The sequence below is a fragment of the Thunnus thynnus genome, chromosome 8 (genome assembly GCF_963924715.1).
Source record: "Thunnus thynnus chromosome 8, fThuThy2.1, whole genome shotgun sequence".
NCBI classification, from domain to species: Eukaryota; Metazoa; Chordata; class Actinopteri; order Scombriformes; family Scombridae; genus Thunnus; species Thunnus thynnus.
This window is the reverse complement of record NC_089524.1, coordinates 8,080,583-8,099,169: the sequence shown is the minus strand read 5'-3', so window position 1 is coordinate 8,099,169 and position 18,587 is coordinate 8,080,583. Positions and strand designations below refer to the sequence as shown.

Below are 18,587 nucleotides of genomic sequence, written 5' to 3'. Positions count from 1 at the left end.
GGGGCTGGGCCACTGGGCTTAACGGATCTGGAGGGTGACCAGGGTGCAGGATCAAAGGGCAGAGCAGGTCGGGAGGGCGACAAGGAGGCAGGGCAAAAGGGCGGAGTAGCTCTGGATGACAACCAGGAAGCTGGGCCGGCCTCGAAGTCAGTGACGAAGATTGCAGGTGAAGAGTGGTCCATAATATTATGTTTTGTTTTTTTTAGGACATTAATGTGTGCTTTTTTTTCTTGAAAAATACTGCATAATTTTACTTCTTCAGGCCTCTGAAAGTTATTAAAATTACAATTAAAAACAATCTGAGTGTTCATACCTCATAGAAATACAGTATGTAACAACTGATGTCTGGTTGATTGAAGTCTCGTGAGTTGACTTTCTATTGTTTTGGGCTGGGGGCCACTGATGATTTTTCAAGTAAGTTCAGAAAAAAATAAATCACAATCGATCAAAATCACTATAGTTCCTAGACGGAGCTTGTTTCACACGACATTATTCAGTGTAACAAATCATACGCATGCGCAGTTATCAATAGCTGTTGGCAGTGCAGGCTAAGCATGGAGACTTGAGTAGTTTGCTACTGTACAGTTTTTGCAGTTAAAACACTGGCTGTATTTTGTAGTGGGGTAAACGGACGAACTTTGCACATGTTAAACTACTGAATTACTGAAGAGTTTTTTACCAAGATAAACAGCAAAACCGTGAAAAGCGTGAGGCAGCGTTAGCATGTTTAGCGTTTGTTTTGCTAGCTAAATACAGCGTTAGCTACGTACGTCACTTTAACGCTTCATATCTCAGCTTGTTCCCCTAAATAATATTTTAAACACGTCGCGAGTTGCTGCACAAATCTGTTAAATTGATTTAGTTTATTTAATGCTGTCTTTAACGCGTTACTAATTTAGCTGAATCTTTATAATCACAGTTAACGACACTCAGTGTCTGCAGGTTATTTGTGACTCTCACAATAATGTGACTGCGGTCTTGTGAGAGCAGAGAATGGACAGAAACTTATTGAGGCAGTGTCTGACGTTTCATGGAGAGTCGTTATTGAACAAGCTGAAATGTGAACAAGCAGAAAACCCAGACTTCCAAGCGGCGGCGTCTGAGCTGTGCAAGGCCACGTATGAAAGGTATGTCACAGAGTTATTACGGCCTCTAGCCCACCGTGTAGCTTTCACACAAGTCTAAGAAGACAGCCCATGTGTCATGCAGTGGTGGGAAGTAACTATTTACTCAAGTACTGTTCTTAAGTTCAAGTACAGTAGTTGAGGTACTTGTTCTTTACATTTGATGCCACGTTATACTTCCACTCCACTACATATCAGAGGGAAATATTATACTTTCTACTCGACTGCATTTATTTGACAGCTTTAGTTACTTTTTCAGGTTTGTGTGTTAGAACTTTGTTTTCTCTTCTTTTCTCTCCCATTAATCATCTCACGACCCCTCAGATTTATCTGTTGACCCTTTGGAGGGGTCTGACCCCTACGTTTAGAACCACTGAACTAAACTAGCTAACTGTATATAAAGTAGTTGAAATTAGATCTACCTCCAGCAGCTACAACAGTAATATGAACACACTGATGCTTCAGTATTAATAATCTAATGATGTCATATTTAATAATATATTAGTCTGAGGGACCAAACCACTACTTTTACTTGACTACTTTAAGTATATTTTGCTGCTTATACTTTTACTCAAGTAGGATTTTTCATGTGGGACTTGTAATGGTGTATTTTTACATTGCAAGTTGTAAGTGATGGGGGTCAAAGTCCACAGTCCTTTTTCTGTGCAAAAATGTATTTAAAACTTTATCTGAAGCTAATATGAAGCGTCAGCCATCCGAAATAGTCAATTAATAATTCTAAAAAGTCAGTAACTTTCAACGTTACAGTCTCTTTAGTGCCAAAGTCCCTCTTTTTATTACTGTACTTCTTCTACAGCTCAACAGGGAAACACTGTCCGAGGAAACACAAAGAGGGAATTTGATGCTAAAAAGACTGTAAATGTGGCAGATATCCACTTGATATGACTAACTCAGACTGCTGAAGCCTCATATAAGCTTCTGATCAACTTTTAAATGCATTTTTGTACAAGATGACTGTGTGGGCATATTTTGGCTCCCATTGCTTACACTGAAAGCACATTTGAAGGGGATCTTTTAATAGCCAGTATGAACAGAGATGAGGAAAACCTCTTTCAGTGTTCATTTGGGGAACCTGACTGTTGTTTTAAGACAGACTTGGAAAAAAAAATCCTTAAAGGTTATGAAGACATTTCAAGTTTGGATGATAACTTTGACTTGATATTGTCAGATCTACCTCCCCATCCCCTGTTTAAACTTGTTTTGTTGCTAAGAATTACTTACTTAGCGTTACCCATAACTATTTGTCTTTTTTTCTACTTCTTTTTTCTTTATTTCCATTTTTATTTGTTTTCTCTTGTGTATTATTGCTCACAGTTTTTTGGAGTATTTTATTCAGGAATTATTAACGTTATATTTGTCTTTACAGCTGAAACAATCAGCTGATTGATAATTAATTAATTATTCCTGTAGCTCTTCAAGGAAAAAGGCCAAGCAAAGCTTGCAATCTGAAAACGTCTCATTGGATTCTAAAATATTCTGATTGACAATTTTTCTCTATTGTCTATTTTATATATCAAAGGAATAATTGACTAAACAAGAAAATAGTCATCAGGCAAAATTAATAATGAAAATGATAATTACTTGCAGGTTTACTTTTCTGAGGTGTTTGTGATTTTCTCTCCTTTTTGATTGGTTGTCGCTATTTGAGGATGTCATACAAGGATGTTGTTCTTTCATGTTGTGAATTTGATGCCTGACAAAGGTCAGTTACTGAAAAGCTGCATCTCTAAGACACTTAGTGATGACAGTGTACAGGAATGAAACTTTTTCTTTTTGTATTTCACTTTATGTGCCTGTCTACCTGGTGTACAATATATAACACTTCGTCAAAAGATGAGTCAAGTCAATTTTTACTTACTAGATTATTTACTGAAGAGCCACTGCTGAATGTGTGTGTTTTCTTTGCAGCAGGGGTGAAGTGCAAAGTAACCCCCTTGTGGAGCAGTTCATTGCCAGGAAGGCTGACATCCTGTTCTGTCCAGCATGGAAGACCGCCACTCTTCAAGAAGAGGAGCACGAGGAGGAGGAGGCTGCAGGTCGGTGTTGGTTTGACCACATATCAGATACTTGGGGACCAAAATCCACGGTGTGTCCACACAGTCATTTTGTGCAAAAATGCATTTAAAAGTTTATTTGAAGCTTATATAAGGCTTCAGCAGTCTGAGTTAGTCTTATCAAGTGGACACAGCATAAAATTCCCTCTTTATGTTTCCCTGTTGAATTGCGGTGGAAGTGTAGTAACAAAAAGAAGGACATCGGCACTAAAATGACTATAATGTTGAAAGTTATTAACTTGATTTGACTAATTTGGACAGCTGAAGCTCCATATTAGCTTCAGATAAACTTTTAAATACATTTTTGCACAGGACTGTGGATTTTGGCCCCCGTCAGTTAAATTATAAGTGCATTATGAAGGAATCTTCTTCTGGCCAGTATGAACAGGAGGAATGATTATGGAAAGAAACAACTATTTCAGTGTTCATTTGGGCACCTGTTTATTGTTTTAAGACAGACTTGAAAAATTGTGAACATGTCCTTAAACATGGATGCACTCTCAGTATATGATAAATTACATCTTTGTGTTCCACATGTTTGACTCGGTTTTCTGCCTGTGCTTTCCCAGAACCTTGTGCCGTCATGCCACCAGTGGAGTTTTTCATGGAGGTTTCCTATGATGAAAGAAGAGCCATGCTGTACAGGGACCTAGAAAGAGGAGACCTTGTGGTGGGGAGGATCAACAACATTAGAGAATATGGCTTCTTTCTCACTCTACTTTGCATGGCAGGAGGACTGAAGAGAGACATTGAAGACCTAGAGTTGTCGGTAGGTTAACAAGCTTAATCAATTAAATGCTCATGAGCCATTTCATAAGTCTTGTAACAGATCAAAACCAATTAGTTGACCGTTGTAGAAGCAGAAAACTGGGATTGTCGGCTCTCCAGCTTTACCTACATTGTAGTTTGACTGCGAAGGAACGTAAACGTGTCTCTTAGCGGATTGTACAGGTTGAGCTCTCATTCAAGCTAAGTCCCATGCTAGACTTTTATGTCATGTTTGCAATCCAGCTATGAATACTGTGCCATAGTACTTGGTCTGTGAAATGTTTTGCCCTAAATGTTCAAAGGGACCAGTGTTACTGGCTGTCTTCCAGGAATTCACAGACCGATAGTTCAGTAATCTCCTCTCTGCTGTGGAGTGGTGGCATGTCTAAACTAGGCCAAGCTCACCATCCATCAATGCTTTAAACTGTTAAATGAAACATGGAAAACACATCAATGAGTGTGTCTCACTCTAGATAAACACAACACAGGTCCCTTCAAAGCAAACATTTAAATTTGTCTCGGTTGATTCATCGGCTAGGGTGAATGACGTATAATCAGTATGTCTCTGCTTCTAGACTGCTATTGTTGTCTAATAAAGGCTAATATATTTATTTCCTTTTTACCTTCAGGCTCTATGTCACATCAGAGAAATTCCCTCCACTGGCAGCCACGATGATCCTCTGTCCTACTACCAGATTGGGGACTTCATCAGAGGTTAGTGCAGAAACATAATATGTATGTCATCTGACAACGCGCTGAATTGTCATATGGAATTCTGCTGTTTACCTCACATGATGACAGAGGATGAAATGATTGCAGCTGTAAAGCTTTTTTTAGTATTATAAACCACTGTGACGTGTTTTGGCATCTGATAAGCTTTCAAACTTGTATATCTGTTACTCAAACCGGCTTTCCTGGACAATATTCTATTGTCTTACTACAAACAACACGCCTCCGCTAGTGCAGCACTTTGTTTAAAGCAGAGTGGTTTCAGTCTGAACACCCATTTAGTTTCACTGTAAGATGCCAATATATTTTGATGAAACGTAGGCCTGAATGGATTGTGGAGACTCTGTTACACATTAAACTTGGTTATCCAGAAATGTAACTGAATGATATTTCTCTCATCTGGTTTTGTTTTTCAAATGTCATAGTCAGAAAAAGCAGTGATACAGTATATTAGGGCTGCAACATACAGTTATTTTTATTATCAATGAATCTGATGATTATTTTCTCGATCATTTGGACTATAACATGTCAGAAAACTGTGAAAAATGTCCATCAAATTTTTCCAGAGTCCAATCTGACGTCTTCAAATGTCTTTTCAAATATTTGAAAAGTTGCACCCAGTGGATTTTAAGCATTTTGGCCAAAGAAACTAATGTAAATAAATAGTTGATTATCATCTTAAATAAAGTTACATAAGTATCTGTGGAACAACATGACTTTATTTCTTGAGTTTTTGAATTTCTTGTCACTTTCTGGTTTTGTAGCTGGAGTGAAAGACATCGATCGTTACCAAGAGAAAATCACAGTGTCCCTCCACCAGGCCTCTCTTTCACCCAGCTTGGAGCACATCAAACTGGGAGTCATTACTAGGGAGGAGCTGCCCATACACTACAGGTAACAACACAAAATGACATAATAAAATAAATAAAATGAAATAAACACTGGTTCAAACAAACGGTGTGTAAAAAGAATTAAAATATACATGAACTGTTTGTAATTTGAGAATTACTTAAGAGAAGAGAATCTGGCTGTTTTTACTGAACTCTAATTAAAACGTTCATGTTAATTAATTAAAGTCAGAAAGGAGGAATACAGAAACCCAGTCTACCATGGGACTCAGAATCACATTAATTCACTCTGACACTTATGAACCAGATACCAAAATTACTCTTTCCTCCTCTCCTCTCCCCACAGTCGAAGTGTTTGTGCAGCCAGTGACTCCAGTGTGACATATGAGTGTATTCTGATGGGTTGCCATGGTTACCACAACCCCTCTGTTGTGGACTACCTGCTGGAGAAGGTGGGAGTTAGCGACACCCACCCTCCGTCAATGATGAGAGGACTACAGAGGTAAACATGTCGCCTGGCCTTTACTAACAGATTAGAATACCTCAGTAATTTGTTAGTTCTGTTGTCATTTTTAGTGTTCAGTCAGTGTTCTTAAAAACTCCTTTTAGCATCAGTTATCTTGTTAGTTTGATCTCCTAGACTGATGTCAAGGCAAATTGCATAATGTGCAGTGAATTGCAAGAATGAGCCAAGTATGTTCAGGTTGTGGCAACAACCACTTTGATCCAGACTGATACAACTATTTGATGGATTGTCATGAAATTTTGTGCAAACATTCATGTTCCCAAGAAGATAAATCCTACTGAGTTTGGTTCTCCAGATTCCTCCTCTTGTGCCACCAGCAGGTTGATGTATTTGATTTTTACTAAAACACCTCAACTACTACTGGATTGCCTGCTATGAACTTTGATACATATATTTATGGTACCCTGAGGATGAATCCTCTTTTTCCTTTGGGACCATCATCGAGTCAAAGTTTAATACTTCAGTTTATGACTACATAACCACAAAATGAATGACATTCCCATCAGCCTTAGCTGTTCTTTGTCTTTATTGCTAATTAGCAATATTAGCATGCTTACCATGGATGTATAAGGAGAGTTGGATATGGTGCCATCATTCAGCCTTGCTACCAATTTCTCCCAGTAGCCACTTGTGGTATTACAGTGAAAAGATCCCCGCGGCCCAAAAAGCATAGACCGCCATCATGAAAGAGATGTCTGTCAAACTGTTGACAGGACACCTCAAACTTCAAACAAGGTTAATTGTTACTCTTTGGATTAAGAATTTTTAAACCAAGCAGGTTTTATATCTGTAAAACGTTCCCAGAGTCTAGAAAAGTGATTTTAAAGTTGTGTGTAAAGTTGTATGTAAAGTCTATGGGCCAGGCGGGAGAGTGGGGGCGTGGCCAGGGGGAGAAACACTATTGCACATTTTCAGTGGGCTGCACAACATGGCAACTTTGAGTCCAGTATCCAGTTCCTGTAATACATCCATCATGCTTACACACTAAACTCAGACGGTGAACATGGTAAACATGCTGACGTTAGCATTTAGCTCAGAGCACAGCTGTGCCCTAAATACGGCCTCACAGAGCTGCTAGCATAGCTGTAGATGTTAGTCTTGTTTTTGTGAATTTTTCCTTTATGTACAGAACTGTCACACATAAAGCAGCTTTACATAATTTCAGTTACATACCATAATACCTCAGAACTGCTACTACTTGTTTTCCTTGCTAAAGATAAGCTACCAACAGATTGTCTTTTTACTCATGAACTTTCTAGCATCAAAAACCTCTCTGTGTCCCTGTGAGTATTTACATGTCAGGAGACTTTTCTTTCCAGGGATGTCTGGAAAGAAAGATCCCTTGTGTTAGATAGGCCGGTGAATAGTGGTAACCTTTAGGAGAAGGAAGCCTACAGTGTTGAGATAGGACTGTTTTAAAGGTCACTAAAGTTATGTATTCTTACGTGCCTCCCTTCTCTACAGTAAACTTTTCAAAGAAGACGATTTTGCCTCTGCAATCCGGAAGAAACAGTCTGCATCCTGGGCCCTGAAGTGGTACAGTTAAACTTTTCTCACTGCAAATCTATGGAGTGCTCTCATTGTGTCTCACTGGACTCTCATTCTCTTTTGACTTGACATTAAGTAACAACTTAACCTCTTTTTTTAAAATTTTTATGTCCTATGTCTGTCCTCTGTCAGTGTCCGTGCTGGTGTGGATCACTTCAAGCATGGTCGTCATGTGGAAGCTATGAATGAATACAACAAAGCTTTGGATATCGACACTAATAACGTAGAAGCGCTGGTGGCTCGGGGAGCTCTGTACGTTGATTCTTATTTTATAATTATACTCTTTGTCACAATCTCCATTATTAACCAGGCTTATGTAGGCTTACATCTATCTGGAAATATTTGAATTATTAGACATTCATACTTTGAATACCCATACTTTCGCAAGCCATTTATCTGTTTTATTTACCTTTTTTTAATAAGAAATGGTTGAAGTAAACTATTTATAATCTGTCTGTAAAATTGATTCCTTACACAAAATGTACAGATCACCATTTCATTTGGAAGAAAATGTGTGGAAAAACATTTTAACGCCACACCATTACCTGCCAGGATTAAGCCGTCTCTCAACTATGCTGCAATAAAAACTTTGGCTCAGCGCCTGCTCAGTGTAATAACAGCAGCGCATACCGTTTACGCCTTTGAACGCTAATGAGGCATTGTTCAATAAAATAGTTTTGAACAGCAAAGGTGACTCATTTTGTATTTTTATTAGCGTCTAGTATTTATTTGTGTTTCTTTCACCTGCAATTGGTATGTGAACAAACACTGCAAATATAGGAAGGATGAATCATTGGTGTAGCTCCCAACTGTAGATGTTTTGTTTGTTTGATCACAAAAAAATAATATAATAAGATCTGGTTTAAGCAGTTTGACAGAAATTTCTAAAATGAAAATAAATCTCTCAGTTACTCAGTTGTGATACCCTCTGTAGTTAGCATGACTGGATCATTTCTCTGGATGTTTTTTTTTGTTCTTACTCTTGTGTTTTTCATTTATTGTCTATTCTCAGATATGCTAACAAAGGCAGCATCATGAAGGCTGTAACAGACTTTGAATTGGCCCTGGAGAACTGTCCAGATCACCGCAACGCCAAGAAGTACCTCTGCCAGACACTGGTGGAAAGAGGAAAACAGTAAGCACAAACAGCTCACATGTTTAAGATCTTGGAATTCAATCCTGCTACAGATAAATAAAATTACTAAAATCAAGTAGTATCGCTGACATGGACAGTTCATTAGCAGGTTCTTCACAGGGGTAGGAGGGTAAAAGCTTCCATATTTTACTCCCACTAGTTAGGAAGGACTGGAACTGAGATTTGGTTGAGTTAATAGAGTGTTAGCTGAGGTGGTAAGCCATATACATCCTGTGCTTTTAAATTGTGCTTCCAGTTGATGTTTGGGACACACAGGTCATTTCTCACCACCTGTGAGAGCTAACGTTGTGTAGTTTCTGTTAGTGTTACCACTGCGACTAGATGCCATATCTCACTGACTCCATGCGTCATGTTAGAGAGCTAAAGCCAACAGATGTCTAACTGTGTCATGTAGTAAAAATGTTTTGCAAATGCGAGGATGGCTGCCACATACAAATACATCTCTACTGGTTTCCAGCAAGTTGCTTCATTTCTCAATACTGAAAATAATGATATATAAGCTATCACAACATTGCAGCAGTGAGTTTTCTGCCACTCCACAGCACAAAAAGTTCTCTATATACTATATTTTTCCATAGTCGCAATGATTAGATATTATAATTATTTTTTAATTATTAAAAGTGTATTAATTTTTCACAATGTTAGCACAAATGGTGTTTATTTCAAGTGTGGTTGCCCTCGTCTGCTATAAAACACTGCAGAAAATCCTGTTATGGGGGAAAAATACATGGATTTGCATTTGTTCCACACAGCAGTGAAGTGGCGCCACTGGAGACTAAAAAACACTATGTCACTTTAAAGTTTATTTTCATCAGTAAATCTGATTGTTTTTATGTCACACCTAAAGTTTTGTTTCCTTGTTGACACAAATTCATCAGCGGATGCCTTCAGATATGCGGAGTTTGTATAGTAATGTTTGATCAGGGCATATAGGACTTGTTTTGACTACTTTCTCTTCATGGCAGTGCTGAGGGCTTAAAGCTTGACAGGCTGACATTAAAAATAACTCGAGATTAAAGAATAGACTACAAACCAAACCAGTTAAACAGCTGTGGGAATTGTTGCCTGTGTCGACGCCTTCTCTGCTGCGTCTAAATACATTTTTTAAAAGCCTGAGCTTCAGTTCTCTTCCTGTCAGCACCCGCCCCCCTCCCCCCTCCTTCTAAACACCTCATACTAGGATGCAATTAAAACAGTAGAATCCAAAAAAGCTTGGTAATTAATGACAGAAATGGTGTTTGGAACAGATGTTTGAGCTATAACTGGACTGTTTGGTTTATTTTTACCACGACAACAAGGATGTCAGTGTAGATGGGAGTGGTATTTTCATTTATTAATTGTTATTTATTTACTCAGAGATCTATTTTATCTGTGTGTGTGTTTAGGCTTGAGGAACAGGAGAAACTAGTAACAGCAGAGGGACTGTACAGGAGAGCTCTGTCCCTAGATGATTCAAACCCTGAGGCACAGGAAGCCCTACACAAGATCACAGAAACTATACAGGTGAGCGGGCCACAACACACACACACACACACACACACATAAGGGGGTTTGGGAAAGTTAAGCAGGTAAGCACTGTGTGTATTTTAGGCTTAAATATTAAAGCACATGCCAACAATGATGGGCAAAGCTTTGTTAAGCATAATTTTAAATGTGGTGTCACATATGACTGCAGAAAAACAATAAAACAGGTAAAGCAAATAAATAATGCCACTGTGGTTTTTTGGCTGTATCAGAGTCGTATCAGCATCTCACACCGTGGTGACACTCGACTTGCACTAAATGTGTGACTGTTGCAAGGCCAGATTAGTTTGTTCAGCTAATAAAAACAGTTGAGACATCCCCTTATTTGCATTTTTCTGTCTGAAACAGATGTAAAAAGGCTTTATGCATCTGTATTGCGTCTGTGTATTTCTTTGCAACAAAGAAGTGTTGTCTGGAACACTTGCAGAAACCTTTAAAGCAGCTATAATCAGTATTTTTATACTTAATATAGATCATTACGATGGATGACTGCTTGTATGTAAGAAAAGGATTGCTTGTTGTGATGAATCCGCAGTTCTGCAGTTCCCTTCAGCTCTACAGAGCTTTATATCGTCTTTCAGCTCAATATTTTGGTTGTGTAGCCTGCAACGTTACACAGTGTGGTGCAGGTCAATCTCACCACTCACACACATAGTTTTCGGGGCGCAGCAGGCAGCTGTTTTCAGTTGAAACACTCTAAAAACAGACCGTACACTACCTGCTCAGCACCAAACAACAGACAGGCGAAGTTTAGCAGCATTTAGCAGCTACAGAGCCAGATATTTCCCTCAGGAGTTGATAGAGTTCAAAACAGAGCTAAAAAGGAAAGTGAATGTTCAACTTACATTCATCAGGTGACCAGAAATGTGACTCTAAATGAATGTGGTGTGTTTACAGCTTGTTTTCACTGCCTCCAAATGGCCAAAAAAATGTCACAGGTTTAAATTTAAATACTGTCTAATAGTGTATGTAAGCCCACATTCAGCAAACTGAGAGTATCAAGTTATAAGAAGATATTACATCAAAGTAGTTTTTTAAGATTTATTTTTTACCAGAAAGTGTCTTGAGATACATCATCATAACGGAGGAGGAGCATAAAATAGATGTCACATAGTTGCACAAAAACACACATCATTAATTTACAGCAATCACATCCAGCATTTCCAAACAGGACGTGAGAAACACAAGGAAGATTAAAAACTTAGCTCGTTCCGAGCAGACTGTAGGAACACTTAAGATGATCCATCTAGATGATCTGATCTGATAGCTGTAACAGGAGGAAGCATTTCACAGAGATAAACAGGAAGCTTACAAATGATGGCTTTAAAGATATAAAAAAAAAAAAAGCTTATGAAACCCAGAGATGAATGATAGACAGTGTAAAGTCTACAAGGTAGTAAGTCTGATATCTGCACATACAGGAAGTGACTGAAGATGTACTGGATATCAGCTTTTTCAGACAGTAGTTTTATACATCCTGTACGTAGCCTGTTAAACTGGTTCCATGTTAACTAATCATAGCAAAAATACATCTGTGTTACAACAAGGAAGGATCAGGAATTTACTTAATCTGCAAATGATCAATAAGCTTAATTTTAGTAAAGGATTCATATCAAAACATGAAACATTCTGACTCCACATATATCATATCATATATTTCTTGAGGGAGTATTAAAGTAACAAATGCTTCATTGTGTAGTTTCCCCCCCCCAATAAAATGGCCTCTGTGCACTTCTGTAACACACTCTCATTAGTTAGATATAAAAACCTTCTCTCTGAACAGAAATAATCCATGAAATAAAACGGGGAAGTGAACTGTTCATAGTTAAAGACTGGTTTGTAATACTGATGAAGTGTTTTGGTGTGTATGTGTGTCCGACCCTGGGACTCTGCCCTTTGACCCTCCGACTGCCACGGCCTTGTCACCTGCCTTGCGGGGGGGCGAAAAAAAATAAACTGCAAAATGAACAACGACTCCTCTTCCGGACACATGGTGGGCGCCGTGTCCCCGATCCTAACACGGTAATGTTGCCACCCTCTCTGTCTCGATGGGGAACAAATGCTGTTTGTCTCTCTGCACATCTCTGCCTGCAACTCTGTCCATCCATCTGCATCTATGCTATCTACTACCTCGCTCACGGATCGCACCACTTTTTCTATGGTAAATACGTAACCCTCCGTATATATCTCTTCATCATTCTGTCATCTGTTAATACTCTTGGTTTGGTGGTTGTGGTGGTTTGCTCCTCCTTTCATTTATTCCTTCTCCAATCTTGGGCTTTCCTATTCTTCTCCATACTTTCCGTACTGTGATATGAATGGATGAATTAATGAATGAATGCCGTTTTTTTGGGGGTCTCTGATGCATGTTTTGGGTCATGGTGTTATATGTGTTTGAATATATATCTGTGGGCTTTGGGCTGCCATTGTCATGCCTTGCATTGCCTCGTCCGGCGACCGTAAAGAAATCAATTCGCCTGCGAGAAGAAGCGCTGGCTAAGGAACAGGAGAAAGCAAAGAGCGTCCCGACGAGTGCTGAGAAATTGCGTAAGATCTTAAAAGAGGAGAAGAGGTGAGTTAACGCTGATTTTTTTAAAAGTATGGCAGGTAAATATTCTGGCTTGTAGACATTTCATATATTTAAAAAAAAGCTGTTTAATTAGAAAAAGGTTGTCAGTGGATGTGTCTTTTCTTCAGGATGAAGAGAAAACGGAAGAGATCGGCTTCTTCCTCTTCATCGTCCTCCTCTGCCTCCAGGAACTCCTCCTCTTCGTCGTCTTCCTCCTCTCGCAGGAGGTCCAAAAAGAAGAAAAAGAAACGGAGGAAGTCTGAGCGGGAAAGCAAGCGCCATCGGAGGGTCTCCTCAAGGGAGAGCCGGAAGAGTGAGGAGGGTAAGAACGAGAAAGAAAGGAAGGAGAGAGAGGAGGAAGAGGAGTTGGAGTGGTATCCTGCACCTCCCAACACCTCTGCCACCTTTCTCAACCAGAAGGGAGGTCCAGGTTTTGGAGAGAGGGATGAGGAGGAGGAGGAGGTAGAGGAGAAGATAAAGGAGAAAGATGGAGAAGACAGAAGGATCTCTCAGCTTTACTCTTTGTCAGCAGCCTCAGAGGATGAAGAGTCCAACTCCTCACGTAGGGAAAGGAAGAAAGGGGATAGAGAGGGGAGCAGGGGGAGGAGAAGGAAAAACACACTGAGTAGAAGTCCAGAAAGAGAGGAGAGGAGGAGCAGGAGTAGAGAGAGGAGGGATGTGAAGGATAGGAGAAACAGTGACTCCAAGAGGAGAAGCAGCTTAGATGAGAACAGGAAGAGAAAAGTATCCTGCTCGTCGGTCGAGTCCGAGTATTCCCGGAAATCTAATCTCAAACCCGAATATCCAGGGAACTCCGGTTCTGCCTCCAAACACTTGGAGAGCAGGAGACGAAGTGACTCTTCCCAGAGAAGCTCCTTCAACGGCGGTAGGTATGAGAACAAAGGGCGGGAAGAAATTTGGGAGGGAGAAGAGGTGAAAACGGAGAAGGAAAGCAGAAAGAGGAGAGCGGAGGAGGAGAGCAGAAGTGGCAGCAGGTCAGACGGAGGGCACGGTAAAAGACTGGACGGCGGTGTAACCTCAGTGCCGGGAGAGAGGCCAAAAAAAGAGCTTCCTGCTAACCTGTTGGATATTTTTAACCAGATCGCCCAGTTTGAGAAGGAGAAAGGAGTCAGGCCAAAAAAGTAACTCCAAGAATATGCCCGATACAAATAAACTGATGTGTGCAGAGAATCAAGGGAAAGTTTTATGGAAGGAAATCAGCAAAATGGATGATTGTCCCATGAATTCACTCTCCTGATACAGCTGAACCAATGGCTAAATGTGTTGCTGCTTAAATGTCCCAGTTGTTGCAAGTTACCTTCAATGTCGGAGAAAAAAAAAAGTCATTTTCCTTACACACGTCTGTGCTAATTGCTTCATAATAGCTGGTCAAAATGTAATAAAATGTTCATCTGAATGGGTTGAAACTAACTTCATCTAAGAAAATACTTTTGCAACTGTATTGTAACTGGTGATTATTAGCATAATTTAAGAGTCCGCTAATCATATCTTATTGATTTCGATATAATATTTAAAGATGAGATGATCAATGACCACATAGTTTACATTTTTAGTCAGTATTATTAAATTATCTGTGATAATCTCCCCATTTCGTTGGACATTTTGTTTACATTTTGACGAGTTTTTACATTCAGCACTTCTGACACCACGAGTTGCTTCAGTCTTAAAGAAAACCGTTGTTTTGTCTTCATCTTATGTTGAGACATGTTTCTGTAAAGAAGATACTGCCTTATGTCTACTGCCTTGTGCCATTTTGAGCTTTCTTTCTCTGGATTGTTAAACCTCTTCACAAACAACCTGACTGTTAGTACGTCGGTACTTTTTCCAGCTTTACACAATACAGTTGCTCCAGTTGTATTGCAGCACTTTTTCTCCCGTAGTAAAATGAACTCAGAGTCAATAAAGCATTTACAATGTCAGAACTACATGTCAGGTCTTTGAAGTCCTTGTGGTTTGAATGCAATGCTTTATTTTTTTTTTAATACAGTTTATTTCTCTTTGCTGTTTTATTGCTTTTTGTTTTGTGAAAAGAAACGCTTGCTGAAAGGATTATAGAGACTGGAACCAAATTATGAATATTAATCTTTTCCCCAGTACAGATAATAGCACATCAGTATTTTCCTAATTAGTTTAACAGGGATGCATCATCCCTTACAGAGTTGTACTGTTTATGCCACAGAAAATATTATTAATCTGGAAGCTTAGAAGTAACAAAGATGAACATTACATCAGGCAGGAAAACAGTTTGAGCTCATGAAGAAACAAATGCTCTTATTCAAGACTACATTATTTAGAACTGATGAAAATAAAACCTTTTTAGACGTTTACTCATGATATACTCATATACTCAACATTTTTTCACAAAGTTTATATCACCACGTTCCTTTCGACGTGTAAACTTTTAATACATCATATATTCTCAGTCCTTAAATGACTTATAGCAGAAATTTACTACGTCTATATTGCACTCTTGTCATTGTCCTGTGAAAACCATGTATATCCAAATTGTCAGCTTTTCATGCGCTAAAAACAGTCTTGCCTTCATCTTTGTGACAATGTAGTTTTTAGATAGTCCACTGGGTTTTTTCTACTTTTTTATGTAACACAAGAAGAAGAAATGGAAGTATTTTTCTCACCTCATGAAGGAATATTTATCAGAATGATCAAATTTGGAGATGTGTGGTTTTAACGGGACAGAAACACAATGTTAACATTGATGCTAGACGCTTCCCTGCAGCAAAATTATTATTTGCAAAGACAGACTTTTAGATTTAACTAATAGACTTCAGATAGACGTCTAAATTCATCTGTTGCTAAAAGCTTTATTATCTTAAGAATAGAACTACCTAACCATGAATTCTAGGTAAAATAAAGACTTTTTTTCCAAGCTAAAAAACATGGCTGACAAAGCAACCACATCACACCCCCACAACTTGCTCCAATTCAGCAGAAAATAGTTTGTTGCCTTTGTAAAAAATCAACAGTTTCAAGGACGTTTTACTGGGAAAATTCAGCAAAGAGTGTAACAAAACAAAAACAGAGCTGAGATGCTGTGGCTTCTCAGTGTGGCAGAGTTCAGTATTTCTGCTAACCTGTCAGTCTGACTCAGGAGAATTTCCCTGGATAAACGACCTCACTGACGAATATTTCCAACAGGTTACTCCGCCATATAAAACTCTTTCCCTCCTTATCATGAGCTCCACAATGTGTTGAAAAACCACAAATTATGAGCCATATTTTGCTCTTTTTTTTTTTTTAAGCCCTGTTCAGCAGGTGTAGGGTGTCTCATTTTTTAGGCTTAAAATAAATCAGTCTTTATGTCACACAAACATCTTTATAGAGGGCAGCATCAGCATCCAAGGTCACATGAATATTCTATTGTTAGGAGTCAAACTTTAAACTTTACAGTTGCAAGGAGATAACGTGAGGACACAGCCATGATCTAGTTAATGCAACAGTGTAGAAAACTTCAAACTTGGTGGTGGAAATATCCAGCAACGAGGCTGTTTCAAGTGACTTGCAGAGGATCAGCCACACACTTGCCAGAGAGAGAAATAACACTGTATTTTGCAGAGACATGCTATCCCTTCTGGCTCAGTAATATGTTAGGAAGAGGATTCATTTTCCAGCAGGATATTGATCCTAAACATGCATGGAAGCCACTGTGTGTCGGCCTGTTTGAAGTCCAAGGAAGAGCGAGCGCTGTTGGCCGGTGTGGCTTTCCTCCCCACATTCACCAGACCTGTACTTCACTGAAGACCTTTTGGGAAGAGTTCAGAAGTGAAAAGCATAAAAAGCAACATCACAAGTAACTGATCTGGATTACCATGAAAAGGTCGGTTCACCCAAATTACAAAAGAAATCTCATTATTTTCTCACTTAAGTCTGGTGGTATCCAGTCATGCAGATAGTTTTGTTGGCCCAGGTTTGGAAATAATCGTGTTATTTTCTCCACCTTAATAGAATTAAGGTAAATATAATTTTGTTTGTGGTGCTCACAGCATTGTCACTGACACAACTTTGTATAAAGAACGAACTCTTTCTTTGATAGACAGTATTTTTAGTGAAAACTGTTGAAAAATGAGTTCTGTGGATTATGTAAAGTGTCTGGAACCTGGTTTCTGGAGAGACGCATTCCTGCTGAACTTAAAACATTTTTCAATGCTGTGAGCAACAGAAATGAAAATCTGTTGACCTCTGTTGTATTGGAGTGGACAGTATAGACCTAGAAAGATAAATAAATGAGAAAACTGAACTTGAAATTTCATTGTTGACCTTGGAAACAACTGGTTAAGCTTTCGACCATTTCACATGGTACTCATCAGCAGTTGAAGTTTTCTCAGCTGTCATAAAACTGTAGATAGTTAAACCTTCCATTGTCATACCCCACAATACACTTTTAGGGAAGCTTCAGAACAGTAAGTGAACCTTGAGTAAAGATTGTTTTGTCAAGTGAGAACATTTCGCTTGTTTTGTGATTTGGATGAACTGAACCTTTAATTAGAGTTGGAGCAATAATGAAGGGCTTTTTGACCTTTTATAAATACTGACATACTTCTTTGACTATTTTAGTTGTTGCTTAATGCAGCCATAATTGATATTTATGCATTTAACATTGTATGAGATGAAAATGTGTAATGTGAAAGCAAATGTTCAGTGAAAAAGCTCTAAAAAGCTCACTGTACACTACCTGCTCAACACCAGACTACAAATGGTGAACTATGGTGAACATAGTGGAGCGTATAGCAGTTAAAGAGTCAGACTTTTCTCTCGGGAGTTGGTAGAGCCCAAGAACAGGTAAAAGAGAGTGAATATTGGACTTAAATTTGCCAGCGAGCCAGAAACTAAACTCCAAATGAATCATAATGTTGATCCACAACTGCTTTATGTGTAAAAAGCAATTCTTTACTAACAATGAGCGTAAAAAGTGATGATATGTCAATATTGTGTTCTCAACTTGTTTGCACTGGCCCCCAGTGGCCACAAAACCAGTCAATTTAGGTTTAATAGTAAAACACGACCCAGCTGTATGTTTCCATTCCTTAAAATCCATCATATCTTCAAACTAAAGCAACGTTGCCCAAAAATACGATGGCCTTTACACATCTTGTTGTCTCTCATCCCTCAACTTAGCAAATTAAACCCAAAGTGGCCTTATGGCTTATTGGTGCTTTAAGCTACTTGGTGTCACATATTTGATTTAATAACTGGACACACACACACACACACACCAGTGGCAGTGCGACCAGCCGTGCGTCGCCCCGTGCAAAAGTAGCTTACTTTAGGCTTAGCTGCCAACCTCTCCTCCATCATTACTGCTTCCATCATCAGTGATGCAGCAGAGAGGCTACATGTCCCAGTCTATCTTGTTAGGGCAGATTAGCCACTAATATACAGGCAGCAAAGAAGCCTCTTCATCTAATACTGTACACACAGACTCCTGATCCTGTCCTTTCTGTCTCAGATGCCTGACATCTTAATCTCTATAAATACTGACTACAGGAGATCCTGGAGTCGTCCAGCTGAGTGCTCACTCCGCGGGTCATCATTAGTCCTATAAAGAGGAACTGGAGGAGTTTTTGGTCCCCAGCAAGACGCATCACTGAGCACATGGATTATTCTGCTGCTATTATGTCCAAAAAATAACCGGTTTATGGATTGTAGTGTGATTTTTCTCTGTGCTTTCAGTTACAGCTGTT

General features: G+C 39.1%; 1 protein-coding gene across 2 annotated transcripts; it reads left to right on the top strand.

Annotated features, from left to right (window-relative positions):
- The first annotated feature begins 497 nt into the window (after window positions 1-497).
- ttc14 (tetratricopeptide repeat domain 14) lies at window positions 498-14,815 on the top strand. 2 transcript variants are annotated; one of them, XM_067596318.1, is made up of 12 exons: window positions 498-1,127; window positions 3,057-3,181; window positions 3,769-3,968; window positions 4,597-4,681; window positions 5,461-5,590; window positions 5,891-6,046; window positions 7,535-7,606; window positions 7,751-7,870; window positions 8,631-8,753; window positions 10,160-10,277; window positions 12,764-12,870; window positions 12,996-14,815. In XM_067596318.1, the coding sequence occupies exons 1-12, from the start codon at window positions 994-996 to the stop codon at window positions 14,011-14,013; spliced, it is 2,388 nt and encodes a 795-aa protein (XP_067452419.1). In that variant the 5' UTR covers window positions 498-993; the 3' UTR covers window positions 14,014-14,815. The 2 variants fall into 2 exon arrangements, with proteins under 2 accessions (XP_067452419.1, XP_067452418.1); XM_067596317.1 differs by having other exon boundaries at window positions 3,054-3,181.
- Window positions 14,816-18,587: the final 3,772 nt, after the last annotated feature.